The sequence below is a fragment of the Plectropomus leopardus genome, chromosome 7 (assembly GCF_008729295.1).
Source record: "Plectropomus leopardus isolate mb chromosome 7, YSFRI_Pleo_2.0, whole genome shotgun sequence".
Taxonomy (NCBI): domain Eukaryota; kingdom Metazoa; phylum Chordata; class Actinopteri; order Perciformes; family Serranidae; genus Plectropomus; species Plectropomus leopardus.
In genome coordinates, this window is record NC_056469.1 from 26,272,691 (window position 1) to 26,300,392 (window position 27,702).

At 38.3% G+C, this 27,702-nt stretch overlaps 3 protein-coding genes across 3 annotated transcripts in view; 2 read left to right on the forward strand and 1 right to left on the reverse strand.

Moving 5' to 3' along the window:
* LOC121945936 (circadian-associated transcriptional repressor-like) overlaps positions 1 to 17,638 on the reverse strand; it is a 29,931-nt gene extending 12,293 nt beyond the window's left edge. The window contains exons 1-2 of the mRNA XM_042490313.1: positions 17,558 to 17,638; positions 13,958 to 14,109 (exon numbers count right to left, since the gene is read on the reverse strand). The gene's annotated coding sequence lies outside the window, so the exon portion shown is untranslated. The remainder of the gene's footprint in view (positions 1 to 13,957; positions 14,110 to 17,557) is intronic.
* ca14 (carbonic anhydrase XIV) lies at positions 6,869 to 24,352 on the forward strand. The gene is given in 14 exon segments (XM_042490314.1): positions 6,869 to 6,938; positions 7,281 to 7,291; positions 7,293 to 7,305; positions 10,882 to 11,061; positions 11,298 to 11,443; positions 14,383 to 14,478; positions 14,560 to 14,626; positions 14,853 to 15,010; positions 17,599 to 17,725; positions 18,641 to 18,664; positions 18,791 to 18,875; positions 19,065 to 19,106; positions 21,821 to 21,874; positions 23,874 to 24,352. Coding segments are annotated over 14 exon segments (1,179 nt in total). The 3' UTR covers positions 23,980 to 24,352.
* Positions 24,353 to 25,285: 933 nt separating this feature from the next.
* On the forward strand, positions 25,286 to 26,909 carry LOC121945893. Its single transcript, XM_042490259.1, has 2 exons — positions 25,286 to 25,403; positions 25,640 to 26,909. Exon 2 carries the CDS (start codon positions 25,652 to 25,654, stop codon positions 26,240 to 26,242), a length of 591 nt encoding a protein of 196 aa, XP_042346193.1. The 5' UTR covers positions 25,286 to 25,403; positions 25,640 to 25,651; the 3' UTR covers positions 26,243 to 26,909.
* Positions 26,910 to 27,702: the final 793 nt, after the last annotated feature.

Genomic DNA, 27,702 nt, shown 5'->3' on the forward strand with positions numbered 1-27,702 from the left:
TCCATGTCATATTTATTTAGTTTTGTGTATTTCTTGCAGATTTTCTGTATTTAATTTGTTTGTATTGTAAGTTAAGCTGACAAACAGGCTCTGCAACTCAAATATTTTGTGTAAACATTCTCAAACATAACATTGCCTGTCAAAAAGTGATGCAAGCTTTGCTTAACTGGAAAATGTGACTAAAGATAAGAGTTAAAAGAAGAAAAAAAGAAAAAAAGTTGTATTTTGTTAAAAATGCAATATTCTTATTATATTTTGTGTCTTTGTGGCTCTACTGTTAAAATATGATCATTAATGCATCAAAATGGAAGTGACAGTGATTTGACTACAATGCAGCAACTCAGTTTCCAGGTCCATGATTTATGGCTATGTAGCAACCTCCCCCTCTACTTAAGGTTACAACAAAGTGAACCCAGTGACCCCCACATGCAGTGCACTATATGTATAGACCACACACACACACACACCCACACACACAAGGACACACATTTTCTGACCAATACTTATGTGTATTGGTATTCCCTCTCTTCTTATTAGAGGTCAGGAATTATACTGGCTTTACTGGTATTTTTAGATGTGAAATGCTGGGTTAAAGCATGAGGAGTGGTGGATGATTCTAAGCACCCTGTGTGTCAGAGTCAGGGATGAAGGGGACTGCCCATCCCCCGCTATACATACAACATACACATGAACCCAATGAACCCTCTCCTCAACACATACACAACAAGCAGTGTCCTCGTTTGACTGACAATACCTGTCATTGAGCCTTGAAGCCGCACACTGTCATTCAACACCTGGTGAGCACACCGGCCCTCATATTGTAAAAAAACAATAAAGGTTAACCTTAAGTAATGGTAAACCAAGGGACAGGTTTCTGTTTGCGTATATGTAACAACGAGTAGGTCAACAGAGAAGGCTCTCCATCCCCCACAGCATTCCTCTGCAGCACATGAACCCAGTGAACCTGCTTTGAGTTCATGGTGGTTGAGGACCACCCCCATCATTTCCATCTCACCATGGTCCCAACCCCCACCTGGTTTCTGATGTGTCTTTCCATCCTCTTCTCATTATCATCCCCTTCTATTGACATGCTTGAGAATTCAATAGGAGTGAAAAGCACTAAACTGACGGGTGGTGTTTTTGTCAATGAAGTGGGTCAAAGTGCTAAGCGTCAGAGCGGTCCCTAATATGAAAATTACAGTTTCCTCTGTTGGGTTATTCGGGCTAGAAGGGAAGTGATATACATCTGGAATAAAACCAGATATTTTGCCACTGAAGTCACAATATGCTGAGAATGATTTGCATACACAGAGCTGAGGCTCATGTCCTCAGTTGACATGCAGGGCCGGCACAAAAGTAAACAATCCTATGGTTCATGTCAGGACAAGGCTTTTGAGCTTGATTACATTCGGCCATAGTGAATACCACATTGTTGATTTGCCTGAAATGACTTTACCCTGGACACATTTGCCTGGAACCTCATTCAGAAAGTATGCTCAGGGAGTCAACGCTCGCTGGAGTTCTTCTAAGGCCAAAAGCACAAGCAGGTGTGGCCAGAGCAAGACACCACAACAGAAATCTGAGCCGCCTAAGGAAAGACAGAGGCCTAAAGAGAGACTAAACTGTAAACTGTCTCTCCCCACTCTTGTTGCAGAGGCCAGGGGACCTATCAGGTTTCACCTGGAAACCAGGACAGCTGGGAAACAGTTACTGCTGCTGTGTCCAACTTCTCCTTCCCCAACCTTCTCTCAAACACAAGAATTTTAACCATGCTATTACTGGCATACTACAGTTTTAAAAAAGTTGACAAAAGAGCAATGTGAAATGTATATCCTCCTTAGTTTCTATTGTATATGTCAGGTTGCTAATATTCGAATGGCACATATTTCACAGTACGCAGATACAATACAGTTAAAAGTATTTCTGATATTATACGATACATATTTTTACCATCGATCACTGAAAGCATTAACATCTATTCAAATCCAGTCACACCCCATCCTCTGCAGAGACTGCAGCATTTTCTGCCTCCTCACTTTTGCAAGCCATTACTTGCATACTAGAGTTTAACAATTTTAACAAAGGAACAAGATTAAATAATTGTTTTTTTTCTATTGTTTATGTGTACGATTGCTGAGTGCCTGAACAGTGCAGTTTAGAGTTCATGGTAAGCAGAAATAATACAATTAAAGCATTTTTTTTATAGTTTAAAGCATTAACACATTTTGAGCATAAACCACGCTTGATCAAATCCATTCAGATCCCTGCTCCTGCCGAGGTCACAGTGTTTTTTCCAGGCTGTTACATGCATACTACAGTTAAACAACTTTGATAAAAGGTACAGGATGAAAAACAGTTTAAAGTCTCTTTCTACTGTTTATGTGTAAGGTTGCATATCGTATCTTGGCAGTACAGTTCATTTTTCATGGTAAGCAGGTAGTCTTACAGTACTATTTAATATCTGCTTTTCAAATTTAAAGCATTAACTGTATCATAAGTCAACATAAATACATCGCTACAAGCACGATCGTCTGTTAAAAACCAGTCACACCCCTTCCCTTGTCGAGGCTGCAGCGTTTTCCGCCCGCTCACATTGGCGCAGCCGGGACATGTGTTCATCAGCATAAACAGAGGGATCTTCACATGTCGGAGAGACGCTCCGCGGCTAGATTTCTGAATGAAATCGGACGGCACGCCCCCTCCGAAGACGCGGCCAATCGTGTGCGAGGATACATTCTAACCCCGCCCCTCCATGGAACGCTGAGTAACCAATGGGAGGCCGCCGCACGTTACTGATGTTGCATAATTTGGCTGAAGCGCTTCACGTTTGAGCGGGTCGGTACACAGTGTGAAAAGATGGAGCGGAGAGACAGACAGAGGAGGTGGAGAACAAACAAAACTGTGGAGTTATAGCACCAGAGATTTGAGCTCATGTGACGAATATTAGTCACAACCGAAACAAATGACTGGCATTTAGAGAGCGAGTTCGGAAAGAGTGACACATACTATGTAGAGGCTGCCTCGTGAGGAGCCTATAACGGAAATAAATAGGCTAAATATGTGTTTTAGGTTGTTTACAGAACATAATCCAGATTACTTTAAACACACAAGATATATTATAGAGTATTTATATAAATATAATTTCTTTGCAATAAATCTGAACTTTCATAAATGATATTAGAGTTTGACAATAATCAGCATTGCCCAATTAACACAGTCTATCTATCTATCTATAGGTCTACATGGCTCTTCGACAGTGGCCATGCACAATGCAGCAGTAAGTGATGTAACCTTTTGCAGTTTTATTTTAATGTTTTAAGTTTATTCTTGACTCCTGAGTATGATGTAATCCAGATCAGAAGACTCTCGGCCGAATTGCCTTTGAGATGTTTAAGGGAAAATCCACCCTAAAACACAATTTAAACAGGAATCAGTTTTTTTATATAGCTTGGGGGGTATTTGACACACCAAGTAGCATTTTTTCTTAGTATTTTAGTGCATAACAAGAAACACGATGAAATAAATGAAAAATCAAAAACAAGTACCCAAGAATCATAAAAAATAGAATGAGAAAAAAATACATTTACAATAAACTGATATATTCAGGACTATTTGTTTCTTTAAGTGCCAAAATTGCCGAATGGAAAACTGAACTGCTTTACCATTGATACAGCAGCCCAAATAAATATATAAAAAAGAGCGTAAATAAAACAAAAAACTAAAATGCAAAACCTCGTGTTTACTAGAAAGTAAGTTAAATCAATCCTTTAAAACTTTAATTATTGATGTAATCAAATGGTAATTCGCAGCTGTTTCACTGACAACAGAATAATGATGGACTCATGATATAGAGCAATTCCTGGATTGTAACAAATCTTTGACAATGTTAATGGTAGGAATGGCACAATTTGAATTTAGTTTTAGGGTGGATTTTCCATGTGAGGCGCTAGCCTAACATATGTCACGTGGAGAGGGCTCCCCCTCGTGTTCAAACCTGAGCAAATCCAATAAAGTTCATGTGCAATTCAGTTTATGTAACCTTTTTTTTTTTAAACAGAGACATACCGTGAATCTAATTTAACATTTTAAACACAATTATAAACCAGCTTTATGTAAAACATTTTCTTACACAGAGTGATGCAAGTTTGTGCAATCCTATGGACAGTTAAATGTTCAACCTTCACAGACAACTACAAAGACACTGCATTCAGCTGTGCAGAGAATTAAAGATGAAAATGACAGCAGACATTTTGACTTGTCATAGTGACAAAAGCAAAAGCTGTTAGTAATAACATTTATGATGTTTTTATTCAGTTTAATTTTCCCAATAAGTGACAATGATCCAACATGCACAATATTAGGAAGCTAAAACTTCATATGCAAAATATTATATATTATTACACATCTCATGTTTAGATGAGATGTATAGAACACTCCTAGATAATCTTAATTGTAAAATAAAGATACCCTATGCTAATCCAGTAATTCACAACCTTTGGTTGACTGCAGGGGCGTAATTTCCGAGGGGGGGGGCACAGGGGGCATGACCCCTGCCTTTTTTTTTTTTCAGAGGGCTGTATTCGACCCTACTACTTTTAACAATCCAAACTAACATTACATATATTTAAAAATAAAAAGGTTTGGGAGCTGAAATGGTGTTTTTATCGTTTAGGTTATAGGAAATCACATAGAGAGTGAATGGAGAGAATAGACATAATTTTTGAATATTTTTTTAAATCCTGCGCTCATAGGGTTTGATGCAGTTTTTTTTAAAAAAAGCTTGATTTTTTGAAAAAACAAAAACAAAAACAAAACAGTGTGCTAAGCTAACGAGACGCACTCCTTTGTTTCAAATTCCCTTTGTTTGACCTTTCCCCAACCACAAGTTGTCTGAAAACTGTATAAATACTTGGTGTATTTATTCTGTCTTTGCCTCTCATGATCAGACCTCTGATGTGTAGATGCCCTTTTGCAAAAGCTGCTTTAATAAAACTCACAGACATTTTTGGTGCTTTCTCACTTCATTGATCTCTCGTAATCAAAAGCTTTCCACGACACAAAGTCTTTTAACAAATGTGATGGCCGAAACTGTTTCAAAGCCTCTAGACTCCAGTTTTTTATAATAAATAGAAATCTTTGTGTTCATATTTCTGTCAGGTTTCAGGCAGATATTAGTGCAAATTTGAACTAAATCAAAGCAATGGGGAAAAAATTAAATGAGATTAAGTAGGGTAACCTGCTTCCATCCATAGCTCGCTCTGTTGGTTGGTCATTCCCAAAAGAGATTTTCCTTTGGCAGCTACAGTTTTCCCCAGGGAGGCTAAAATTTGGTATGGAGTCACAACTACAGCAAATTCATGCTTGTTATTCTCTTGAAAACCTTTGGGGTGAGTCAACATATCGATCGATTTCCTCACTTTTTTTTGCTGTATTTTGCCACAACATATTTTTGTAAAGAGCACCTATCTAACGAAGAGACGTAACAAAATTATGGCTCTGTTTTGTTCGACTTTAGGTAGTAGTAACTGAAAAAATAAAGTCCTTTTGAGGATTTATATCTGTACTATTGCAGTCTTTTGCCATGTGTTTATGGCGATTAGGGTAAAAAAATAAAATAAACAAAAAAAAACCCCAATTATATATTATACAGCCCTACAGTCTAAAGTCTAAAGTCTAAAACTAAAATAAGGGCAGGAGGATGACCCTAACATATGGGTGTTGACGACAAATAAGCAAATATACAATTCATATTTAAATTAAGAATGTCATTGACATTGGTATAGCCCGAAGGGCCTGGTCATATGAGATGAAAATTAAATATCACTATATATCACTATATATATATATATATATATATATATATATATATATATATATTATTTATTTAAAAACCTTGATATCGATATTGCAACAATTACCGTAGAGTTAATGACTACAAGTGGAAACACAAATAACAGAACAGCTGCAAAAGTGTAGTAAGATCAGAAAATTACATCACTTTACTGTAATGCATCCTTTAAAACTTGAAAAGACAACAATGGTATCACAATAAATAAAATCGAAGATGATTATCTCGTCTCACATCACAATCCAGATATAATGTCAATATCCTGCCTAACCCGATCCTTAAGTACAACAGCATCACTTTTTTTACTGAACAGCTCATCCTGGGTGTCATATATTGCATCATCATCCTCTCTACTGTGTTTTTCTCTTCTCTATTATCCAGTATTTCATTGTAAAACTACAAAGACAAATGAGATCGGATGAAATTTACCGTCAAACTGAAATGACTTCCTCTCACGGTCAAGAATTTCACAAACACCTTTGAAAAAGTTCTGCTCAGATTCACAAATTTCTCCTCTGATCTGTGCACTTCTGCATCATGTGACCCCTGCTGCCACCTTCTGCACCCCACAGTTTCCACACAGTAACCTCCTTTTCTCAGCTCTGAATACTGTCCCTCTCTGTCCCTCTCTGTCCTCCTTTTTCAGCAACTAACACTGAATTAGTTCTCACTCACTGATCCCCTCTTTGCCTCTCTGATTCCTTTCCATCTCTGCTCTCTTTCTTTTAATACTTTTCTCTCCCCCTCTCTCTTGCCGAGACCTCTCCTGGTGGTGAGTTGTGTGCCCCAGAGTGGAGCCGGCATGCAACATCCACACTCTGGCTGTTGAACAGAGCTGTGGCAGGTGGGGATCGCTGGACCCAGTCGGTCTCCCCCCCCCCCCCCCCCCCCCCCCCCCCCCCCCCCGCTTCTCTCTCCCCCCCCTTCACTCTCTCTCTCACTTTCTCTCTCTCACACACTTGCTCCTCATCTCTCTGTTCGCTTTTATTCATTTCTGTGTAATGGGCAAGGAGGGCTAACATGGACTCTTTGGGTCTTTTTATCTTTCTAATGCTTCTGTGTTTTCAGTGGACAACTGCACCTGCTGCTGGTAAGATCTTAATCAACAAAATAATCAGCATCATGTGAGATTGTTTTGCTTTGATTTCGTTGTTGTAGATCGTTTGAGCTGCAGTAAATACAGAAATAACAACTGGATTTGAGTAGTGTTGATGAGGAGTTGATGAAGAAATACTGGCTGTAGATTAGAAGTGTTGAAAACATAAACTTATTATGGAGTTAAGAGACATGTAACATATTTAATCTCACAGATGTGATGCTTTAGTGTCGTCAGTATTTATTGAAAAGTAAATTTTGAACTACTGTGAGCTATGGGGACTAAACAGCTAAAAATAAGAGTTTTAGAAGTTTCTTTTGCTTTATTCTTTTACAGAGGAAGTTACCCTGGACCTACACCGGTAAGTTCAAGTTTATTTGTAGAGCAAAAAGCAATTTAAAGTGTTGCAGAGAGTGATAAAAAAAGACATACAAGATATTTTTTATCAGATCTAATGTATAAATGGAGCTAGACTATTAAGAGCTTTATAAACCTTAATTCTGTAATAAATGTGAAGTATTTAGTATTATTGATTTTTTTTGTCCTGCAAACTATTTAATAAATAATACAGAATTACTAGTTCATAATATTGAAGTCATGGTTTTCAAGTCAAGTTTTCTTTTTAAATAAGTGCCACTATTTCAATGAAACTACTCAGTCCCTGACATAATAATAGGATAAAAGATAAGATAATACTTCATTGTCCGTTTTAATGGAAATATGTCTTGCATCCACAAGCTATAAACAATCAACATAATGAAAATAAAGCAAATAAAACACATTTAAAAAACTTCTGTAAAGTAAAAACTACACAACAAGCAACCACATGTATCTCTAAAAACATTTAAACCACCATAAAAGCTCATGTAAGTCAGGCAGGATTTGTGCGTTCACCCCCTGTATCTCCCAACTGGTCTCCCTCTGTTTTTCCTCCACTCCTCTCTCTGTCTGTATTAGTTACAGCTCAACAAGCTGGCATGAACATAGCAGTCACACAGAGATGATGAAGGGGTGGAGGGAGATAGAGAGGAAGAGAGCAAGAAAGAGGCAGAGAGAGAGAGTGGCGGAGTGAGGCAGGTGCACGAGGGTGAGGGTGAGAGAGGGAGATGGGACGGGATGAAGCAAAAGCATACCAAATCGTGCCCTGCATTGTTGCAGCGCACAATAACCTATGTGTTTATTGTGTTGCGGACGCACACTGGCTGCCTATGCCGTGGACAATGACATTGTGGGAATGAATGAGGCACACAGGCCGTTACTCTCTGCATGTATTCAGGAGAGCAACGCTGATGTACAGTACATACAGAGCACACAGCAAACTGTGCCTGGAGCAAACTGGTATCTATACACAGGCCGTTCAGACGTTATTTTTAACATATATGGAGGCGAGTGTGTTGTGGAGACACGTGGAGTAATTTTAGATTAGTTGCCACAATGTTTTGTGACATGTCTTGTGTTTTTGTGCTTTTTTTGTCAAGACTTTTTCAAATTAAAAGCCGTAATGTCACAGTATGACATATGATTGAGTGAGGATGTGTGTGTGTCAGGCATGTTGTTTTGCATGATGAGGCCGTCTCCCAGCTGCTAGCTGAAGTGTAAAGTCAGTTTCACAACATTTTGTCGCACGATAGAGCAGAATTACACGGTTTCCTTTCCACGAGAGACGCAGAGTTATGTAAAGTAATCGAGGGAAAGTCGGCCTCACATTCCATCGTTTCCTCATCATGCTCCGAGTGAGTGAATATTCGTGTGTGTGTGTGTGTGTGTGTGTGTGTGTGTGTGTGTGTGTGTGTGAGTGTGCATCTTTGTCCCCGACTGAATTTAGGATAGGGATGGCATGCTAGGAGAGGTAGAGCAGGCGCAAAGGGTCAGAATTTTCGGCCTCCGGTTACCATGGAGACCTCCATGGCGACCAGCAGCGGGGCCGCGGGATTCACTTTTGAAGTCGGGTCGTGTGTGCAGGGCTTTGCTGTGGAGAGTAGTGAGGGGTGGGAGGGGGCAGAGAGCAGATTAGTGGTGCGAGGTGGGGGCTGCAGGCACTGGGAGAGCAGCGGGAGCGGAGACGTGTGTTTACATCTCTAATGTAAAGTCCCGGTCTTACACTGTGTGTGTGCACGAGGGAGAGAGATGATTATGGTGCAACCAAACCATGATCCATAGCTTACAAAACGTAGTACAGTACTTGCAAGCTTTGTGGGTTTATTCAATCCTATTTTCATCAGTGTTTTTACATAAACATACATACTTATTATTAACAAATTCTGCAATCACAAAAAGGTTTTTTTTTTTCATTTTGCACACTGCCGTCACATTTTTCGTGTTGTTGTTCGTTTTCTAAAGCATTCCTCTCTTGGCAATTTGAAATTCAGATTCTTTGACTCACATGTCTTTTTCTTTCAGACTCTTTTCTCTAACTTTCTTTTATTATGCAATTCGGGAGACCAGTTTCTTTTTTTTCGCAGCGACAGCCTGAATTACTCCCCTCTCTAAATATTTCTCTGTTCAATTTAGAATGAAATTCCTCTGAATTTACCACACTACAATTGTATAAAACTATAAATGAAGCTTTTTTTTCAAATAGGAAATATTTAAATAGGAAATACTTCATATTATCTCATCTCAGTGCCAGACTTAGAAAAACATTAATAAATAAATAAATAAATAAATAATACTTACTAAAAGACCAAATCATTTTTTAATTTACAAAAATTGAAAAAATCAATTATATTGATCTGTGCAAATGTTGCAGGTGTTCGTGTAGCTTAACATTTATAACACCTTGCAGATTTATATCTTATGATGCTTTTTATTTTTGTAATTTTACTGAAATGATATTAAAGCTGTCAGGACATCTGGACAATAATGTACAACCAATGTTGGAATAACTTACGGCTCAACTCTGTATTGATTATGTTTGGTTGTTATCAGTCGACGCAAGTCATTCAGTGAAGTGCCTGCTAGATTCATCTGCTTTTGTAGTTGCTTTGTTTTGTGGAAGACACAGTACATACAACCTGCTTTTGTATTCGAGAGGAGCACAGATTCTGTGGGAAACATTACTGAGGAAATGTTGATAACTAACATATCAGTGAAATGTTTCTTGCCAACATATTTTAGTTGTTGGCAAGAAGTAGTTGTAGGCAGTCTTGTCTTTTAGTATCCACTCGCAGTGTTCACAATTTTACACACAAGAAATTTTGAATTTATGTACAGAAACTGGCTCTAAACACCCTTCTGAAAAACATATTTTTGAACATAGGTGATACAGACTGATAAGAGATGATGGATTTCATGTTTTATAGATTAAGATATATGTTTGATATTTTGTAGTATGGCCTTTGTATTATTGTTTTGTTTTTTTTAATTTTTTTTATCCCTATGTACTATTTTCTGTGTATTTTATTGAATTGCTTATTGTCTATTATTTTACCATCCTGGGCGGTTAGAGCTTGTTTGGTGCGCATTATGCATTAATGTCACCTTTTTAAACATATCAGCAAAGATCCATTTAATTTAAAGATCCATTTAGATTAAACTTTTGTGGCATGGAGTATTTGTGCAAGTGTTACTTTTTCTTCTTTTATCGTGTAAGTTGACATCACAATGACAATAAAAACGATATATTTTGCAGCCCTAATTAAACCATCAATAGCAAAGAGAGTATTGTTGATCCTTTTTGACCCTGATGGCCCAAACATAAAAAAGGCCTTGTGTTGTCACAGATATGTTGTATATTCACACTTTGTGTGACCACTATTGTGACCACTATTTTTCATCAACCCCACCAACATGAGGCTTTGAACTTAAAGATAACAGGAATAATTACCTTGTTTAATTAGAGACTGATCAATGGAGGCTTTTCACGGGATAACTGGAAGCCAGCGGACTGTGTGATTTGGTGACATCATTGTTTTCCCTCTTTTCTCCTTTGTTAAAGGCCTGGTGGGTCAAACTGAGTGGTCACAGTATTTCCCTGACTGCGGTGGTACCTCTCAGTCCCCCGTTGATGTGGTAACCACCCAGACTAAATATGACCCCAGTTTGATTCCCCTGACCCCACTGGGCTACAGCCAGCACGGCAACAAGCCCTTCACACTCTCCAACAACGGACACACAGGTAACTATGGCAGCCAGCTCTGAACATAAACACAGCACAGGTATCTGAGCGGCCTTACGGTCGATCTATTTATACTGCACCATCCTCAATCGTAACCTGGCAGCAAACCATTTACCCTCAATTATAAAATCAGGAGATTACCTAGTATTAACTATAAAACTCGTATTTCTTGCTCAGTTATTGTTCCTCTGTCTGTTGAACTCAGAGTCAGCTTGTTTTGTTTTTCTCTCCATCAGCTGTCATTGAGCTGTCAGACTGGATGGGACTTGAGGGGCTGCCCTGGCTCTTTACAGCTGTCCAAATGCACCTCCACTGGGGCAGTGGCGGTCCGAGTCACGGGGGCAGTGAACACACCATCAACGGACTGAGTGCAGATGCCGAGGTACATTAATACACAGCTCACTGTGAAAGCTAAAATCCAGTTAAAACTACAGTAAAGAGGCGTTCAAGGTCAAGTAGTGTGATGATAGATTTTTTTTACAAAAGCATGAATTGAGAGTGTTCCTCTTTTGATACTGATAATTTTGACAAATGGAAACTCAAATAGATTTACCACAATGTCCAAGGTGAAATAATAATTCAGTTTTAAATGCTTTGACTCTGAACCAAGATTTACAATGTCAAAAATCGAAATAGCAGCCTGCATCCACTGAAATCTACTTTCTGTTCTTTGTTAAAGAGAAGAGGACAGAAAAGTGTTAATTCTACAAAGCTAAGGATAAAGTTGTGCAGGTTTGGTATCAGCACCGAGGAGGACACATATGAGACGGGGTTTTGGGGTCCTTCAAAAAACTTGACATTGAGGATAAATAAAGTGTTAAAGTACTACAGGCTGCAACTGAGCTCTTATCTCTTTTTATAAGACATTCATGAGTGTATTTTACTGCATTCACCTGAGTCTTAACACGATCTCCACCTGCTCCCCCAGGAAATGTTCAGCTTTTAACAATTAATTTCCTACATTGTGGTATATTATTCTGCATCAATTTAAGGTGGAAATATCTTTAATTAAAAAAAGTCCTCTGCTACTTTTATGTTTTTATTCAGAGGAGCATAATTGTCAATTCTAAATATTGAAGGAGATGTGTCCCCTGTGTCTCCCCCTAAATCTACGCCTATGTGTGCAGGTAAAAGAATAAAGATGAACCAGGATGGTAATTATGTGTTAACACAATTAACTGTCTAACTTTTGGAGATAAATGTGATTTTACTGAGCCTTTATAATTATACAAAGATTTAGCAGCAGATTACACAGTGTAAGAATACATTTCTACAAGACAAAGACGCGAGGTGGAGAAAAGGGAAGCTTCGAGTGAGTTGTCATAAAATCTTACATTCATGCAAAGTAAACTAATCAGCAAGCAAAGCCTGATAGTAGATATGTCTTTTAACATTTTGTTTAGATTACTGTGAACGCAGTACATGATGAAATAAATACATACCCACTAGGGGGCAAAATGTGTCTTAATACGCAGCTTAAATTAGTTCCTAATGAATGCAAAGTTTACTAAACTAAATATTTGTGACTCCAAGAGCAGTAGAAATAAGCAGATTAACTGTTTGGTTGACTGACAGAAAATTAAAGGTGCATTATGCAAAATTCAGAGTGTATAAATTGTCTGGACATGGGTCTCAACATGGAGGTGATGAAGCCCACGGTTAGCAGCTCACAGTGCTAACCCCATAAACAGCACTAAACAACAGCAAACATTCCTGACAGAGCTAATGGTGTTAACCAGGGGAGTACTGTAAGCGCTACGCTTCCATGATAACGCCATCCAAGTTTCAGCAGTAACTGCTGTATGATCAAAGTACTGATGGTGTCAAGGGCTTAGCCATTGGGATACACTCATGCACACATATACATGCACAGCCATTCCAGCTTAGCACAACAAAACACAGAGAAGCTCGGATTACAACACAGAGGCAGCATGACTTCCTTCTCTGCACAAGTTACTACTACTCTAATGTTTTTTAACATAGCAAATAGTGGTTTGCTATAACACACTAGGTGTGTAATACAACCTATGCTAACAGTCCTCTGATTTCAAGTGTCTTAACTTACTGCCTTAAATCACCAACATAAATACAGGTTATGTATAGCTTATGTATTTTTACATTATAACTAATTGCATAGCTATAAAAAAAAAACACATTTCAACTTGTCAACTGATACCCCAAACCCTGCTCTTATTATATAAATGATGCAGTTGAAACTCACAAGCACCATTTTGACAACAACAGAAAAGGTCAGATGTGCAGAACACATGTGCTGCTAATGTAAAGGTGTAATGCGAACTGCAGCCTGTCTAGCTAAGCCAAGATGCCTCACCAAAAACTCAGGGGCTCAAAAAAGAAAAGCCATGTATAGAAGAAGAAAATAAAAGGAGCGCAGAGTTAATGGAAACATATCTGGCCAAAAAACAAAGCTTGAAGCTAGAACAAAGATCCTGACATCATATGACACTGACAACCTCATGCCATTCGTGCCAGAAAGGGTCCAAAGTTAAGCTAAATTCTGTCATGGAAAAAAGGGGCAAAATAGAGCATGACCTTGATTAATCTACAGCACTGGGTTTGGAAACAGTTTTCAGAGATTTCATTTTTATCATTACAGGGCTAATGGTCGAGCTTATTTGAAATTGCACGTGTTGGCATAAGAGCTGAAGGTGTGTTTGTGGTGGTGAGTGCTTGAGCGGGTGTGGACGAGGGGCCCAATTTGAAACATTTTGTCCCCTTGTCTGGCCTGTCTCACATACAAGTCCTTTATAGCTGTATCAACTTTGTTTTGTGTAGGATAGGAATGAGACAGATGAGCAAAAGCTGATAAAGTTTGGGATGGACTGCTGTTGATAAAAGAAAAAGAAGACAGAAAATTCGTATATGACTGACTAACCTTTGGAGGGAGGGGAGAAGATGGAGAAAGAGTGTAGTAAGGTCGGGGGGTAAGCCGTCTCAGCCGCTCAGTTCCTCTCCATCTGTCACTGTCCAGGTTTGCCAGCCTGCAGGTTCCTTCAGGGGTGAGCAGGCTGAGAGGAGATCAAAATCCTGCAGTTGATAAGAAAAAAAACACACACACAAAATGAAGGAGAGAACAAATATTGGAACCCGTCACACATGAGTGGTCTTATTACATAATGAGACAATTAAGCTCTTTCTCATTCACATCAGTCTCCTCATCGCGCTTTATTTTTCTTCGGTCAAACTCTCAGAATGGAAACTGAGTTTGCACGCATCTCCTCTCTTTTCTTTTAACCCTAAGCTGTCGCTTGGACAAACCAGGACGATCGGACAAACTAACAGTGTTCTTCCTCTCTGCAGCTACATGTGGTGCACTACAACTCTGAGCTCTACCCCAACATGTCCACAGCAATGACGCAGACAAACGGCTTGGCTGTTTTAGGAATTCTCATTGTGGTAATAAAACAATGCTAATAAACAGTAGCAAGTGTTGTGAACAGTTTCATAAACATTTAAGTCTGAGTTTTGGTTTCCCAGACAGGTGAGGAGACCAACCCGGCGTTTAACAACATCCTCAACTACCTGAGCCGCATCAGACATGCTGGTAGGTCGACTTGAAATTTAGAAAAACACATCATGTTGCAGTTCCATTACAATGCAGTTTCTGTTTTCATTTTTATAACAAATTAATATTCATTTACATATTTTGTTGTAAAGCAAAACACATTATTTTGAGCATTTTAAATGAAAAAAATGTAATATTTGGTTCCAGCTTTAGCATCTCAAAGCCCTCATATACTCTTTTTAATCCTCCTTCCCCCCACTGGCAGATCAGAAGGTGTTCATCCCGGCCTTTGACGTCCAGACTCTGCTCCCGAAGGATCTGGGACGCTACTATCGCTACAACGGCTCCCTAACAACGCCGCCCTGCTACCAGAGTGTGATCTGGACGTTGTTCAATGAGAGGGTCCAAATCTCAAAGGCACAGGTAAAGCTGCTGTTTCAACCTAAAAATATTTGCCTCATAAATTATATTTTCGAGTTTCTGTGCTCTATTAACAACAAAAACCAAAGAGCATATACTTTCCCAATTTCTACAAGGAATAATTCTGAGTTGTTAAAAGAAAAAAAAAAAAAAAAACAACTCTCACATAACTCATGACTGAACCAGAGCAGAGATTAAAATATAGTACATGAGATCAGATCCTTTACTTAAAGGGACAGTCCACCCTAAAATCCAAAACTACATATTTTTCCTTTTACCTGTAGTGCTGTTCATCAATCTAGATTGTTTTGGTGTGAGTTGTGTTGTTGTGTGTTGTATCGGCCGTAGAGATGTCTCGCTTCTCTCAAATATAATGGAACTAGATGGAACTCAGCTTGTAATGCTGAAAGGACCAAAAAAATAATAATTTGGAAAAACTCAACAGCAATGTTTCCAGAAATCATGGCCAGATTACTCGAGAAAATCCACAGACTTTGTTTTGTAGGAACTTTTTTTTCAGCTGAGCTACACCTGCCAAACATATCACAGAGCAGAAGGAATCACCAAAACAATCCAGATTGGTAAATAGCGCTACAGGTAAGAGGAAACATATGTCCCTGAACTGTCCCTTTAAGCAAAAGCGGAAGTCAAATAATCACTTACAAATAAAAGTACTGCATTTAAAATGTGTTCTTAATTACTTTCCACCACTGAATGTGCATAAGTGTGGATTACTGCAAACTGAGAATTTTCTTCTTCTTTCCCTGGCTTTGATAAGTAAGATATTGATCAGATGTTTTTTTTTAAGATTATATGAAATAATAAAGTAGACGTAACATTATAAATAAACTTTGCATTCGAGGTAGTATGTAATATAATTGGTACGTATTTTTATAATCAAAATAAAATGGCAGATATTATGGAACAGCATTGAAAAGTAATCTAATCACTACCTCGGTAGACTGTTAGCCACAAGTAGCTATAGAAAATGGTATCCACCTCTTGCAGTTACATTAGTGCAGAATAATAAAAAAGGGAAACTGGAAGACAGTTTTTTTTTCTGTTTGATACTCAAAGAACTGAACAATGCACATGATTCTGAAAACATGACGTTCATGTATTAAAAACAACAACAACAACACGTCAGACTGCTAAACTCTGAGCATAATTCTATTGTTTTCAACAAGTAGAAATTCAAAATCTTTTTTTTGCAAAACTCTAAATCGTATCTTTGAGGCACACCCTTCACCTGGTAATCACTGGCCTTCAAAGTGAAACACCCTAATTAGCAGTTGGCCTCACTCATTTCTCACCCTTTCAAACTCAATTAGCAAAACACTCCAATCATGTATCAGAGCATAAAAGAGGCCTCAAGTGACCTCCACTGTGTGTTGTGGGAAAATGGAGCAACGTGGAAAAAGAGTGCGAGCAAGAGGAGGAGGAGGAGGAGGAAGAAGAAGAGAAAACAAACAAATATCAATAACTAATTGCTTTGATACCTTTTTGTATTTGTGCTCTGATTTCATTTTTAATCTTCAGAAAACAGCCTAAACATTTTCTCACCGTAGTGTTCCTCATTTAACTCATCAGTGAAATCATTTTTTTTGAATGTTTAAACACCAACAGTGATTTTTGGGGCACCTTTCAGTCTCTGAAAACACTAACACTTGTCGCCAATGCAGTTACAAAGTGTGTCAAACTGAGTGCACGTTCTATGCTTCACCTAATTGACACGTGCTTCCCGGCTTGAGACAACACCGCATTTACCCATTTTTTTTGTTTGTTTCCTCTAACAGAAATGTTTTTGTTTTTCTCTTACAGCGCTTTAGTTGTTTAAGAAGTATTATTGTTCATTTACTATCAGTGCGTAGTTGGTGCTTCTTGTGTGTATTCACATTGTTGTTTTGTGTGAACTGTATTGACACCGAAAAACAAATAGACAAATGTGCATTGTGTCTCATGCCAACTGGTGGATACATATTTTATTTATTTACTGTATGTGATATTTTCCCTGTATATATGGAGTATGTATCATTAAATTGCAGTTTAATTTGGGACAACAACAACAATTTTAAATAAATAATTTAGACATAGTTTATAAATTTGAATATGTAACTTGGCCTCATGAATCTAAAACATATATAAACATTATTTTGATGGTAGTGTTTTAAACTTATTACAAAGGTGTTCAATTGATGCTCTATAAGAGACATTCACATAAATAAATGTGTGTATCATTTTCGTGGAAAGAGTCCATTTTGAGAAGAGGGAAATAGTTTTGAGTACAATGTCTCCTTTTGCAAGAGATTTGAGGAGTTTTGACAAAATGGTACTCTTTTATGTTTCGTATAAACAATTGAGAAACTGTTAGTTACTGATGGATTTAATGAACAAACTAGTTACATGACTCAACATTTGCTCAAAGAGCCACTTTCCTCACTGACGTTTAATATATTTGACCTACTGATAAATTTTGACAGTTGAGTTTTCACTGCTACATTGGTCAATATGTCACCTCTGTTTTTAAAGTTTTATATCTCAGGAGTTTACCTGTTTTTTCCATCCCTCGACTCTTCACCTCTTCATTTCAGCTGCTGAGGATGGAGACGATACTTTATTCCAGTAAAGCTGATGAATCCGACAGGATGCTGCTGCAGGACAACTACCGTGCGACACAGCCGCTGAACCACAGGGTCGTCTTCGCCTCCTTCACTGCAGGTCAGACACACAGAGCATGTAGGAAGAGATTCATCATTATGGTAACATTAATGAATGCTGACATTAAAAAGAAGCATGTGCTGTGATGGGAATGAGACATTTAGAAGAAAACGACGTAATCATTTTCTGTTTTTTTTAAATTTATTTTCAAATACTACCTGATTAGTGTAATAAATGATTATATTCTTAGAGTTTATTCTTTCAGATTGCACAAATCTGAAGTTGCAAAAGGTCACAGCTAATCTGCTGTGAACGCCAGTGTTTCACTCCAGCAGCACCTCAATGCTGGTTGATTGTAACACCAGTGTGAAGCTCGAAACCTAACCACAATAACAAGCTAGTGGGTGGCAGTGTGGACAAAAGCTAGCAATTAGCACAATCCACGCTGAGAACGAAAAGTGGAATGTGAGGAGAAATGGGGGTATATTAAGGATTAGCAGTGACTTCGTCTGAGCGAAAGAGCCTTTGGACGGCAGGAATAGAGAGGGAGAGAAGGGAAGTGGCGGAAAGGCGAGGGGGAGCAGTGTTTGTTTGCGAGCTGATTAGAGAAAAGGATTTGCGAAAACCAAACAGTGACTGCATTGTTATCACGAGAGTCTAACTGAGAAAAGAGGGAGAGGAAAAAGAGACACGGAGAAGTGAAAGAGGGAGACAGAGTGGTAGACAAAGACAAAGGAGAAAGAATTTGTGTGAAGTGCCCATTGTAGTGAGTGACTGAACTGGAAGGCCTGTGATATCAGCACTGCTGTCAAAGGCAGCAACACTGACGAGGCATAACATTTTCAAACAGCTGAACAGCAGATTCGGCTGAGATAAAACCAACAAATAAATGTGTGTGAACCGTGTGACACAAAGATACACATTTGTGCTGATTTTCCCAATGATTTCTTCAATCTTGTTTTCTTTTGTGTGTAGAATCCGGGAAGGAGCTGTCCTCGGGTAAGACTGCGTGTGGTTTTTTCTGCATGTTTTTGCAAAAAAATCACAGTATTCGTCTGGCCCACGTTGCTGATGATCACACCAATATTTTAAATATTTCAAAAGCTTTTTTTTTCTCTCCTGCAGGTGAAGTCACAGCTATAGTAATAGGAGTGATGTGTGGCTGTGTAGGTCTGGCAGTTATCATCCGCTTCATTGTGAAGACGATACGGTAAGGAGCTTCGCTGTGCTGCTCGGCCATTGGTTTTTTGGGGTTTTTTTTCTATGGCTGCAAAAGACACTGGGCACCAGTCTGCTGTTGTTCTGGTTTAACTGGGTGCTCTGCAGGAACTGTGGGAGCTGTCACTCTAGGGGGAAAAAAACTGTCTCTTCACATTCTTCATCTCCAATCTCTTGGCAGATTTTTTACACTCCTCCACCGTGAATCAGTCGTGGTAAACAGGTGGTTTACCTGATCTCAGTACTGACAAGGATGCAAAGCTAATGACAGTGTGATTTCTTCCTTTTGTGTCTGACGGATATCCTTAAGCGCAGATTTTGGATCAATATAATGATAACACTGAAAAATAGAGGGAATATTAAAAAGCATTTAGGGTTCCAGCAGTATGAGATTCTCACCGTATGATTACCGTCTCAGAAAATATCACAAATTCACAACATCACTTTATTACCAAATTATTATTATAATAATTATTATTATTATTATCATTATTGGTTACAATGCAATAAATGGATGCATTTTTTTTTCAAGACCGTTTAAGTCAATTTTTATACTATAGTATCTTAAAACGGGCATACTGCTGCAACCCTTATAGCATTTTTAATCCTTTTTGAAATACCTTCATGTCTTTTTTTTCACAAGAAATTAAAGGCACACCACAGGGACATTTGAGATTTATGTGGAAAACGTGACAAAAAAAATGGAGTCTGACCAACACACTGGTATGAGGTATCTTACTTGATTTTTGGCTTAATAAAAATAATAATATGATAACTTTTTTATATAGCACTATTCAAAAACAGAATTACAAAGCGCTGCACATATACATAACAGAGTAAAGTACTGAAAGATATGGGGAAAAGGGAAAAAAAATATAAGGTAGCAAAGCAAGCAAAGTATTACAGGCACAGTTACAAATATGAATAAAGGGACAATACATTGAAAACAAAACAGACAAAAGGTAAATATATAGAAAATAAATGATACATGAAAAAAATGCACAAAAATTAATGCATCCCAATCAAGAATGAAAAGTAGAGTTACACAAGTGTTTTGAGGAGGGACTTAAATTTGGGCACAGACTGTTGGGCTCTCACAGCAAATACAGTCACCTTTAGTTTCAAGGAATGGAGTTTAGTTTTAGTTAGTTTTGGGAACCGAGGATCTCAGGCAGCACGTTTGTTCATAAGGGGAGAGCAGCTGGGAGATTAAAGGAGGTGCCAAACCAGATAGGTTCTTAAAAGTGATTTAAAGTATTACAAGGTATGCTGCTATTGGCACATATTTCAGACAGAAAGTAAAAAGAAATGCCAAAGATATGTTTGAGGTGATACAGAAATAGTGTTAGCAGTGTTTTCATTTCATAGAGTCTCAACAAGAAAGCACTGAAAGATTAAAAATAAATAAATAAATCTTACTCGATCCACATCTTGGCCGCAGTTCTTTGATAACTGGTTGTAAGCCAAAGAAAATGTTTTAATATTAAATCCTCATTAATAATAAATTAATATAAAGCTTTGGATCACTTGATGAGTCCTGATTCAAAACATCATCAGCTTGAAATAAACAATTTTTAGACTGGATTGGAAACACAAAAACAAATAAAAATGAAAATAAGGTCAAAAAATGTATTGGTTTTGAAACAGTGTTGGTCGGACTCTAACTGAACTGTCAGGAAATGTTTAATCCTCTTTGTAAGGTTTCACCATAAAAGTTAAAGCAACCCTAAGATCAGCGCTAAGGATAATCTGATTCTCTGACCTCTGCTGCAATAACACGGCTGTTTCCCAACAATACTCTTAATTTTTTTCTCATATTCACCTCTTAATAATGAAAGTATGTGGTGGGCCCCACCTGTCAGAGGATTAACCTTTCCACTGCTTTGATCAGGGGTTCCCAAATATCACATACATGTGTTAACTCAGAGTCTTAAGGACAAAATATGATTTTGATTGTTGAATATGTTGGTTTACAAAACAGAATGTTTGAACTGGAGATAAGTCAATCAATCAATTATCAAACTTAAAATAAGATTACAGTGAAATTATGATACTCTTCAGTTTTTTGGGTGTCCCTTGGATCACTGAGGGCTCCTACATCTGTCTTTGGGAACCGCTGACTTTCATAATATCAATCAACTGTGTGCAACAACTTTAAAGGGACAGTTCAACCCCAAATTTAAAAAACATATTTTTCCTCTTACCTGTAGTGCTATTTATCAACCTAGATTTTTTTGGTGTGAGTTGCAGAGTGTTGAAGATATCAGCTGTAGAGATGTCTGCCTTCTCTCCCATATACTCAGCTTGTGGTGCTCAAAACATCAGAAAAATACATTTTAAATACTCAACAGTAATGTCTCTTTCCAGAAATAATAAACTTGTTATTCAAGATAATCCACAGACACTGCTGTGAACAGTTTCAAATAGAACTAAATAGGACAAATACTATTTCGAATGAACTACACTCGTAAATCATAACACCACTAAGAGGGAAGCAACAGTGACATAATAGTTCCTGCATGAAACTGCACTCACAACAAGGTCTGTGGATTATCTTGAGTAACCAGGTTGTGATTTCTGCAGAGACATTGCTGTTGAGTTTTTCAAATGTATTTTTTCAGCGCTTTGAGCACCACAAGCCGAGTGCCACCTAGTTCCATTATATTGGAGAGAAGGCAGACATCTCTACGGCCGATATCAACACTCAGCAACTCGCACCAAAACAATCTAGACTGATAAATAGCACTACAGATAAGAGTAAAAATATGTATTTTTGATTTTGGGGTAAAGTGTTCCTTTAAACTGCCACTTCCAACCCCTTTTCTAATAAGAGAGGAAGTAAGTTTTGACATTTTTGCACAGGGTCTCTCTGAAATGTTAAATCCAAGATTTTCTCTCTGTTTTGGTCATGTGATTCTTTCTTTTGATCTGTAACAGCTCTACCTCTAGCTGGGACGTCCTACACAGTAACCGGCCTGCTCCCATGTCAAGGTCAACGTTCAAAATTATAACCTTTGACCTCAAAATCCTAACTTACAAGAATTAGACTCCTGACCACATCTCATTGCTTTAACCACCCATTCATAGTGACTCACCCACGTCTTTAACAACTCATTTTTCTTAGCACAGTACAAGTGCTAAGAAAGTTCACAGACTGTAAAGGAAAACAGTATCATATATATATTTACATTTGCCTTAGGGTAATCTCAGTATTGTATGTTGTAGAAATTTATTATCCGGAAGTTTTAGATATGAGAGTTTTGTCAACTGACAGTTTATGCAGAACACCACCTACAGTGTAACTATCAATGTTCACTGGATGCCATAGTTCAGCAAGTTTCAATGAAACTTCTCAAAACTGTATTGAAAAAAGGCTCTAATTTTGAAAAGCCTCCAGGGGACATTCAAACCATGACGGACATGTGAGGCAGGCGCATCCAGTGGACATACACGTTAATAAATTTCTTCCTGCTTTACTTATTAACAGGGCAGATGTGCCTATTTATCTCCTTATTTATCATTTAAAATATCTCAGTCCTGGAGGGTGTAAGTCATCTAATGGTGGACTGTAAGAGAACAATATTCAGAGCTGTTTTTGTCATGATTTCTGAAATCATTGCTACATCCTGACAGTAGTACAAGAGACTGTAGTCTGGAAAAAAAAAATTCCCCCTCCTCCTCCTCATAGTGAGTCAAGGCGTGTCTAATGCAGCTGTCAATCATGTCAGTCACTGCTCATGAACTACGGTCAAACTAGGCAGCACTGATGAAATGTGAATCAAGATTCTGTTACTCCATTGCTTATTTCTTGCCTCAAATGGTTTCAGAAACATATTTAAGTATACTGTTTCGCTGTAAAATGAGAAAATTTGTGACCCAGCTTCCATGTTCGAAACAGTCAAGAAACAAAGCCCACCAGCTGGAGCAAACTTTCTCATTTTACAGCTAAACAGTACACTAAAATATATTTCTGAATAATTTTGAGATGAGAATAATGGCAGATGGGGTTGGGTGCCGTTCACATTTGAACAAATACTCGTAACCTACCTCAAGTTCAGTACCAGTACCCAACGGCACCTTTTTTTCGAAACAAAATGAAAATGTAGTTTTTGAACAAAGTTGTAGACAAAACAAGTGACTATGCTCCTCTGCTCTTTTCTAATAACACATAGGGCTAAGTCTGTGTGTGTGTGTGTGTGTGTGTGTGTGTGTGTGTGTGCTTGTCTCTGGCTCTGTTTAGACACAGCTGACAAATATGTGGAATTATACATTATTTAAAAAAGCATAATCACAGACAGCGGTGATACAAGGCTATTTCTAAGATAAAAAAACAACAAATAGACTTAAACTATCAATTGGGGAGCCAACAGAGCTACATAGCCAGCCTTGGGGCACTTCATCGCACTTCCGCCCACTTGTCTGAAACCACAGTCGTCTCCGCCGTGAAGCACCCCACAGCCGGCCACAGAGTTCTGCACGGCGCTTTGCATTATTTGATACGGAAATTTGGCACAGATAGATTCAATGGGTGAAAGTTCAGTACCCTACACATTAGGCAATGCAGTAACACGGTCACGGACAGTTCAGTGATTGACATGATCGACAGCTGCGTTAGAGACTCCTCGGCTCTGATTGGTTGTTTTTCCTTAAACCATGGTAGTCTTGCAAATACCATTAAAAGCACAACGAGAAGGCAGAGGAACATGGGGTTTTTTTTCCACAGATTTGCCTCATAAAATAGTTGTAGTGAAAAGTTTGGCAAATATGAAAAAAAAGGTTGTTGTTTTTTTTTTAAATAAGGTACCAACTACAGCATTAAGGCTTCACTACCTATTTTATCGTGCACTTCGACCCTCAACCTCAGCACACCCCTCCATCCATTCTTTAACAAACGAGGACCTCTGCTGGACAACATAACAAACTACACTGAAAGCACACTTGCAGATAACATTTGACTCAGAACAAATAACTCTTCAATCTAATGTTTCAGGATGAAGGAGCCAGAGAAAGAGAAAAAACAAGACATGGCTCTGAACTCGACCTCTGAAGCAAAAAATAAAGAAGAGCCCTCACCATCTCCTCAGACTGAGCCCTAGCTGACGGCGCGGTCCACCTCAGGACTTCAGTCCAGACACTCGTAAATGCTCTCTTCTTCCTTCTTGCCAACGACTGATCCATGTTCCTTGGAGGACAGACAGGAAAAAAAACATTTTATACAGTAAACTGGACACAGGACAAATCACCTGCTGCCCTGATCAATTCACTGTTTGCAGTTTTTCCCTCAACCTTAAGTCAGTGATGTTGGCAGTCTTGGTATCAGATTTTGTTTGTTTTTTCAGTACGCACATGAAGCACTTGGTGTAAATATGTCAGTTTGCTGGCTTTGACTCGTATGCTTGCTCTTGAAATGCTTGGGATGCACGATTGGCTCGTGTAAATACATGTAAATATACTATATTGATTTTTTTGATTTACACATTTGGCTGTTATTTCTTTTTTTTCTGCCTTGAAACACGAGCGCACTGCACTATATAATAGACTTATGAAATATTTACTTGTCGAATTATACCCAGTGTAATCTTATTATTTTCTTTTGTCCCTTGACTTGAGCACTGACACACAGGATGTCCTATCAAACGAATAAAGGAAAATTTATGATGAAGGTCGTAAGGGATTTAAATTAAATACAAACTGAAGCTGTCCAAACATTTTGTCTCATTTTAGTGCATTATACTGTAAATGGATGAGTTATATTTATGTACATGTGTTCATTCTACTGGAATAAGTGATTTTTGGTGCCATAAATCATCTTTGTCTGATTTTTCTGTCTGTGAATAACTCTTCAACATGGGCACCTCATTAAAATACTTGAATGTTAACTTCACATGCTCTGATCTTGTCACTATATGTGTGTGCGCCTGTGTGTGCTGTTTTGACAACATCAAAAGCAGGGGAGGCTGGGAAAAAACAAATACAGCACAATACTGTGATATTTTGCAATATAAATATTGTATCGACAAATGGACACCAAGTATCGATCTTTTTATTATGTAAATTATGAAAGGTGAAGCTTGTGGGAATATATACTAAAACACTGACAGTGATAATTCACCTTCTAATCAGATTGTTATACTTTCGCACATTATTATTCATTAATACCTATTTTACATGTGCATGTGATAGTAAAGACACATCCCATTAGTAATTTCTGAAGCCCTGATGACCAAGACCAGTTCAAATACATAATTGTAAAATACACACAAACAGCAGTGCTGTTCCAAAAATAGCTCACTGAGCCTTAAACAAGTATTTATGGCTGTAACTGGATCACGTCCCTCCATGCTCTAAAGCACAGCCGTGTGGACAGACTCAAGTAATGCACACACAAACACTTGAGGCCACTCCCGCTCAGACAGGAAGTGAAATGTGGAACCGTAACTGAAGGACAGAAAAAAAGATCCCACATCTGGAGACTTTAGGTCAGTCAGCTCACAAAGGCCTCCACTGCTGCCAAAAACAAGTAAGGAAGTTTTCTGATAACCCAGCTGCTTTCAGCATCCACTTCTAGTTTCATGTTTAAAAGCAGACAGACAGCTGTGGCTTTGTCAAACTCCTCCGTAGACACTGTTTACTTCATAACCTGTTATATCACTTTTGGTAAAACACAAATGGTAAGATTAAAGATGATTTAGCAATGATAGAGGTGAAAAGCTGCAGAGTGTTTCTGTTATGACTTTATGCTCTCTTGCTCTCTAGGACTGCTGGGTAATGGCTGCTCTCAGGGTTTTTCTCACTCTTGCCATCTGTCTCCTGCTTGGACATCAAACGTTTGCCAGAAACGACGCTCCCTGCCAGCACTCCAAATTTAACAACGGCTTCAACACCTTTGTCAAACGCCACATACGCTCTGGTACTCCCAACAATGTTAACCAGAACGAATGGTATGATTACATCAAGAACAACGGCGGCTGTGACAGACCCACCCAGTCCTTCCTCCCAACAAGGGACCTGGAAAGGGTGAAAGCTGTCTGCACCAACAAGGGAGGGAAGGTGTACAAGGACAACCTGTGCATCAGCCGCGAGCCTTTCACTTTTGTCACAGTGAGGAGTGAACTGGGGACATGCGGGATCAGGAGCGTTCGTTTGGAAAACAAACATTTGATCCTGGCCTGTGAGGAGCTGAGCAATCAGTGCCTGCCGGTTCACTTTGAGGGAAACTCGGAAAACGCAGTGCCAAGTAACAATGCCAGAGGCTGCCAGGACCCACGCATCAGTGATGATGCTCCCAGCAATAGACTGACGACGTGGCTCGGGCTGTTATCTGTTCTTCTTCTTATTATTTACGGCTATCAAAATTAATTTGAGGAACTAGAGAAGACAATAAGTCCGCCAAACACGTCTGAAAGGTTTTTAAACAGTATTTTATATAAATTTTAAATCGCCAACATATAAACCACATTTTCCTGAGGAATTTTAATTTTTAAAAAATGTATTTTTGTACCACTGTTGTATGTTTATGCCTGTGGATCTATGAGTCTACATCTCTGAGCAATAATGAAAGGATTGGTGCTCTAATGAAATTTCATTTTATTCAAATTTGCGGTAGTTTGTGCATGGACAGCACAGAATTGAAATCATTCAGTGTTGTGTGTATTTTATATTAAAAGGGTATAAATGATATTGCCGTGCAAAAGGGATTTAAGAGTTTTTAATAAGGTTATGTATGATCTAATAAACAGAAGATCATAATTAATCTACAGTCATTCAACCCTGATTTTTTGTCAGCGTGTCAGATGTGATTCAGATCACTGCAATAATTTAAAGCACGATGTGTTCAGATAAGATCCACAATCATCAAATAAGAAAAAACTTTGCAGATTATAATCAACACAAGGCTAAATTTGTGTGACAATTTCAAATACAAATACAAATTTGTCTTTGTCTTTGGATTGTAAATTTTTGTTGTGAAACGCACAGCTCACATGAACAGCTTGTTTAAATAAAAACTGAAGTGACTCCACCAAAACTACTTGGTTGTCAAGTTTTCAGAAAAAATCCATGACTAGTACTGGGAGGCAGTGAATCATATTTGCAGGCAGCGAGTGATTCATCAGATAAATTAAGCATATAGACCGCAGGAAAATAGATAACATAATCAGATGTTCTTTACCACATGCTCTGATAAAATGTCTTGGTATCAAACATTATATCACTGTTGAAGTATTGACTTAATGGTACACTCATAGATCGGAGTAGAGATCTGCAATGCAAGTGCAAAGATTAAGAAATGACAAAGGGACAGTTCACTTTAATTAAAAAAAAAATCCATGTATTTCCTCCTACCTGTAATGTTATTTATCAGTCTAGATTGTTTTGGTGTGAGTTGCCGACTGTTGGAGATATCGGCCCCTAGATGGCAATCGGCTAGTGGTGCTTAAAGTGCCAAAAAAAGAAGAAAAAATCAACAGCAATGAATTTACAGAAATAATGATCCAGTCACACAATATAATCCACAGACCTTGTTGTGAGCAGTTTCGTGTAGGAACTAATGTCTTCCTACAACAGAAAACCTGCAAACCACACCAAAATGCAGAAGGAAGGCAGCATCTACAAATAGCTCACCTTGCACCACTGAGCTAGCAAGCAGCAACTTACGCCAAAACAATCTAAACTGATAAATAGCAGTACTGTTAAGAAGAAAAATATATTTTTTAATTTTAAGGTACTGTCCCTTTAACAGCACCTTAATATCCTGTGTAGTTGAAATTTAAGCAGATATTCAAGTCACTTTTCTTCGCTTCGTACTCCAGGGTCCCTCT

Excerpts from the sequence above, each read along its gene's own strand:
- LOC121945893 (XM_042490259.1), top strand. The coding sequence starts at position 25,652 with ATGGCTGCTCTCAGGGTTTTTCTCACTCTTGCCATCTGTCTCCTGCTT.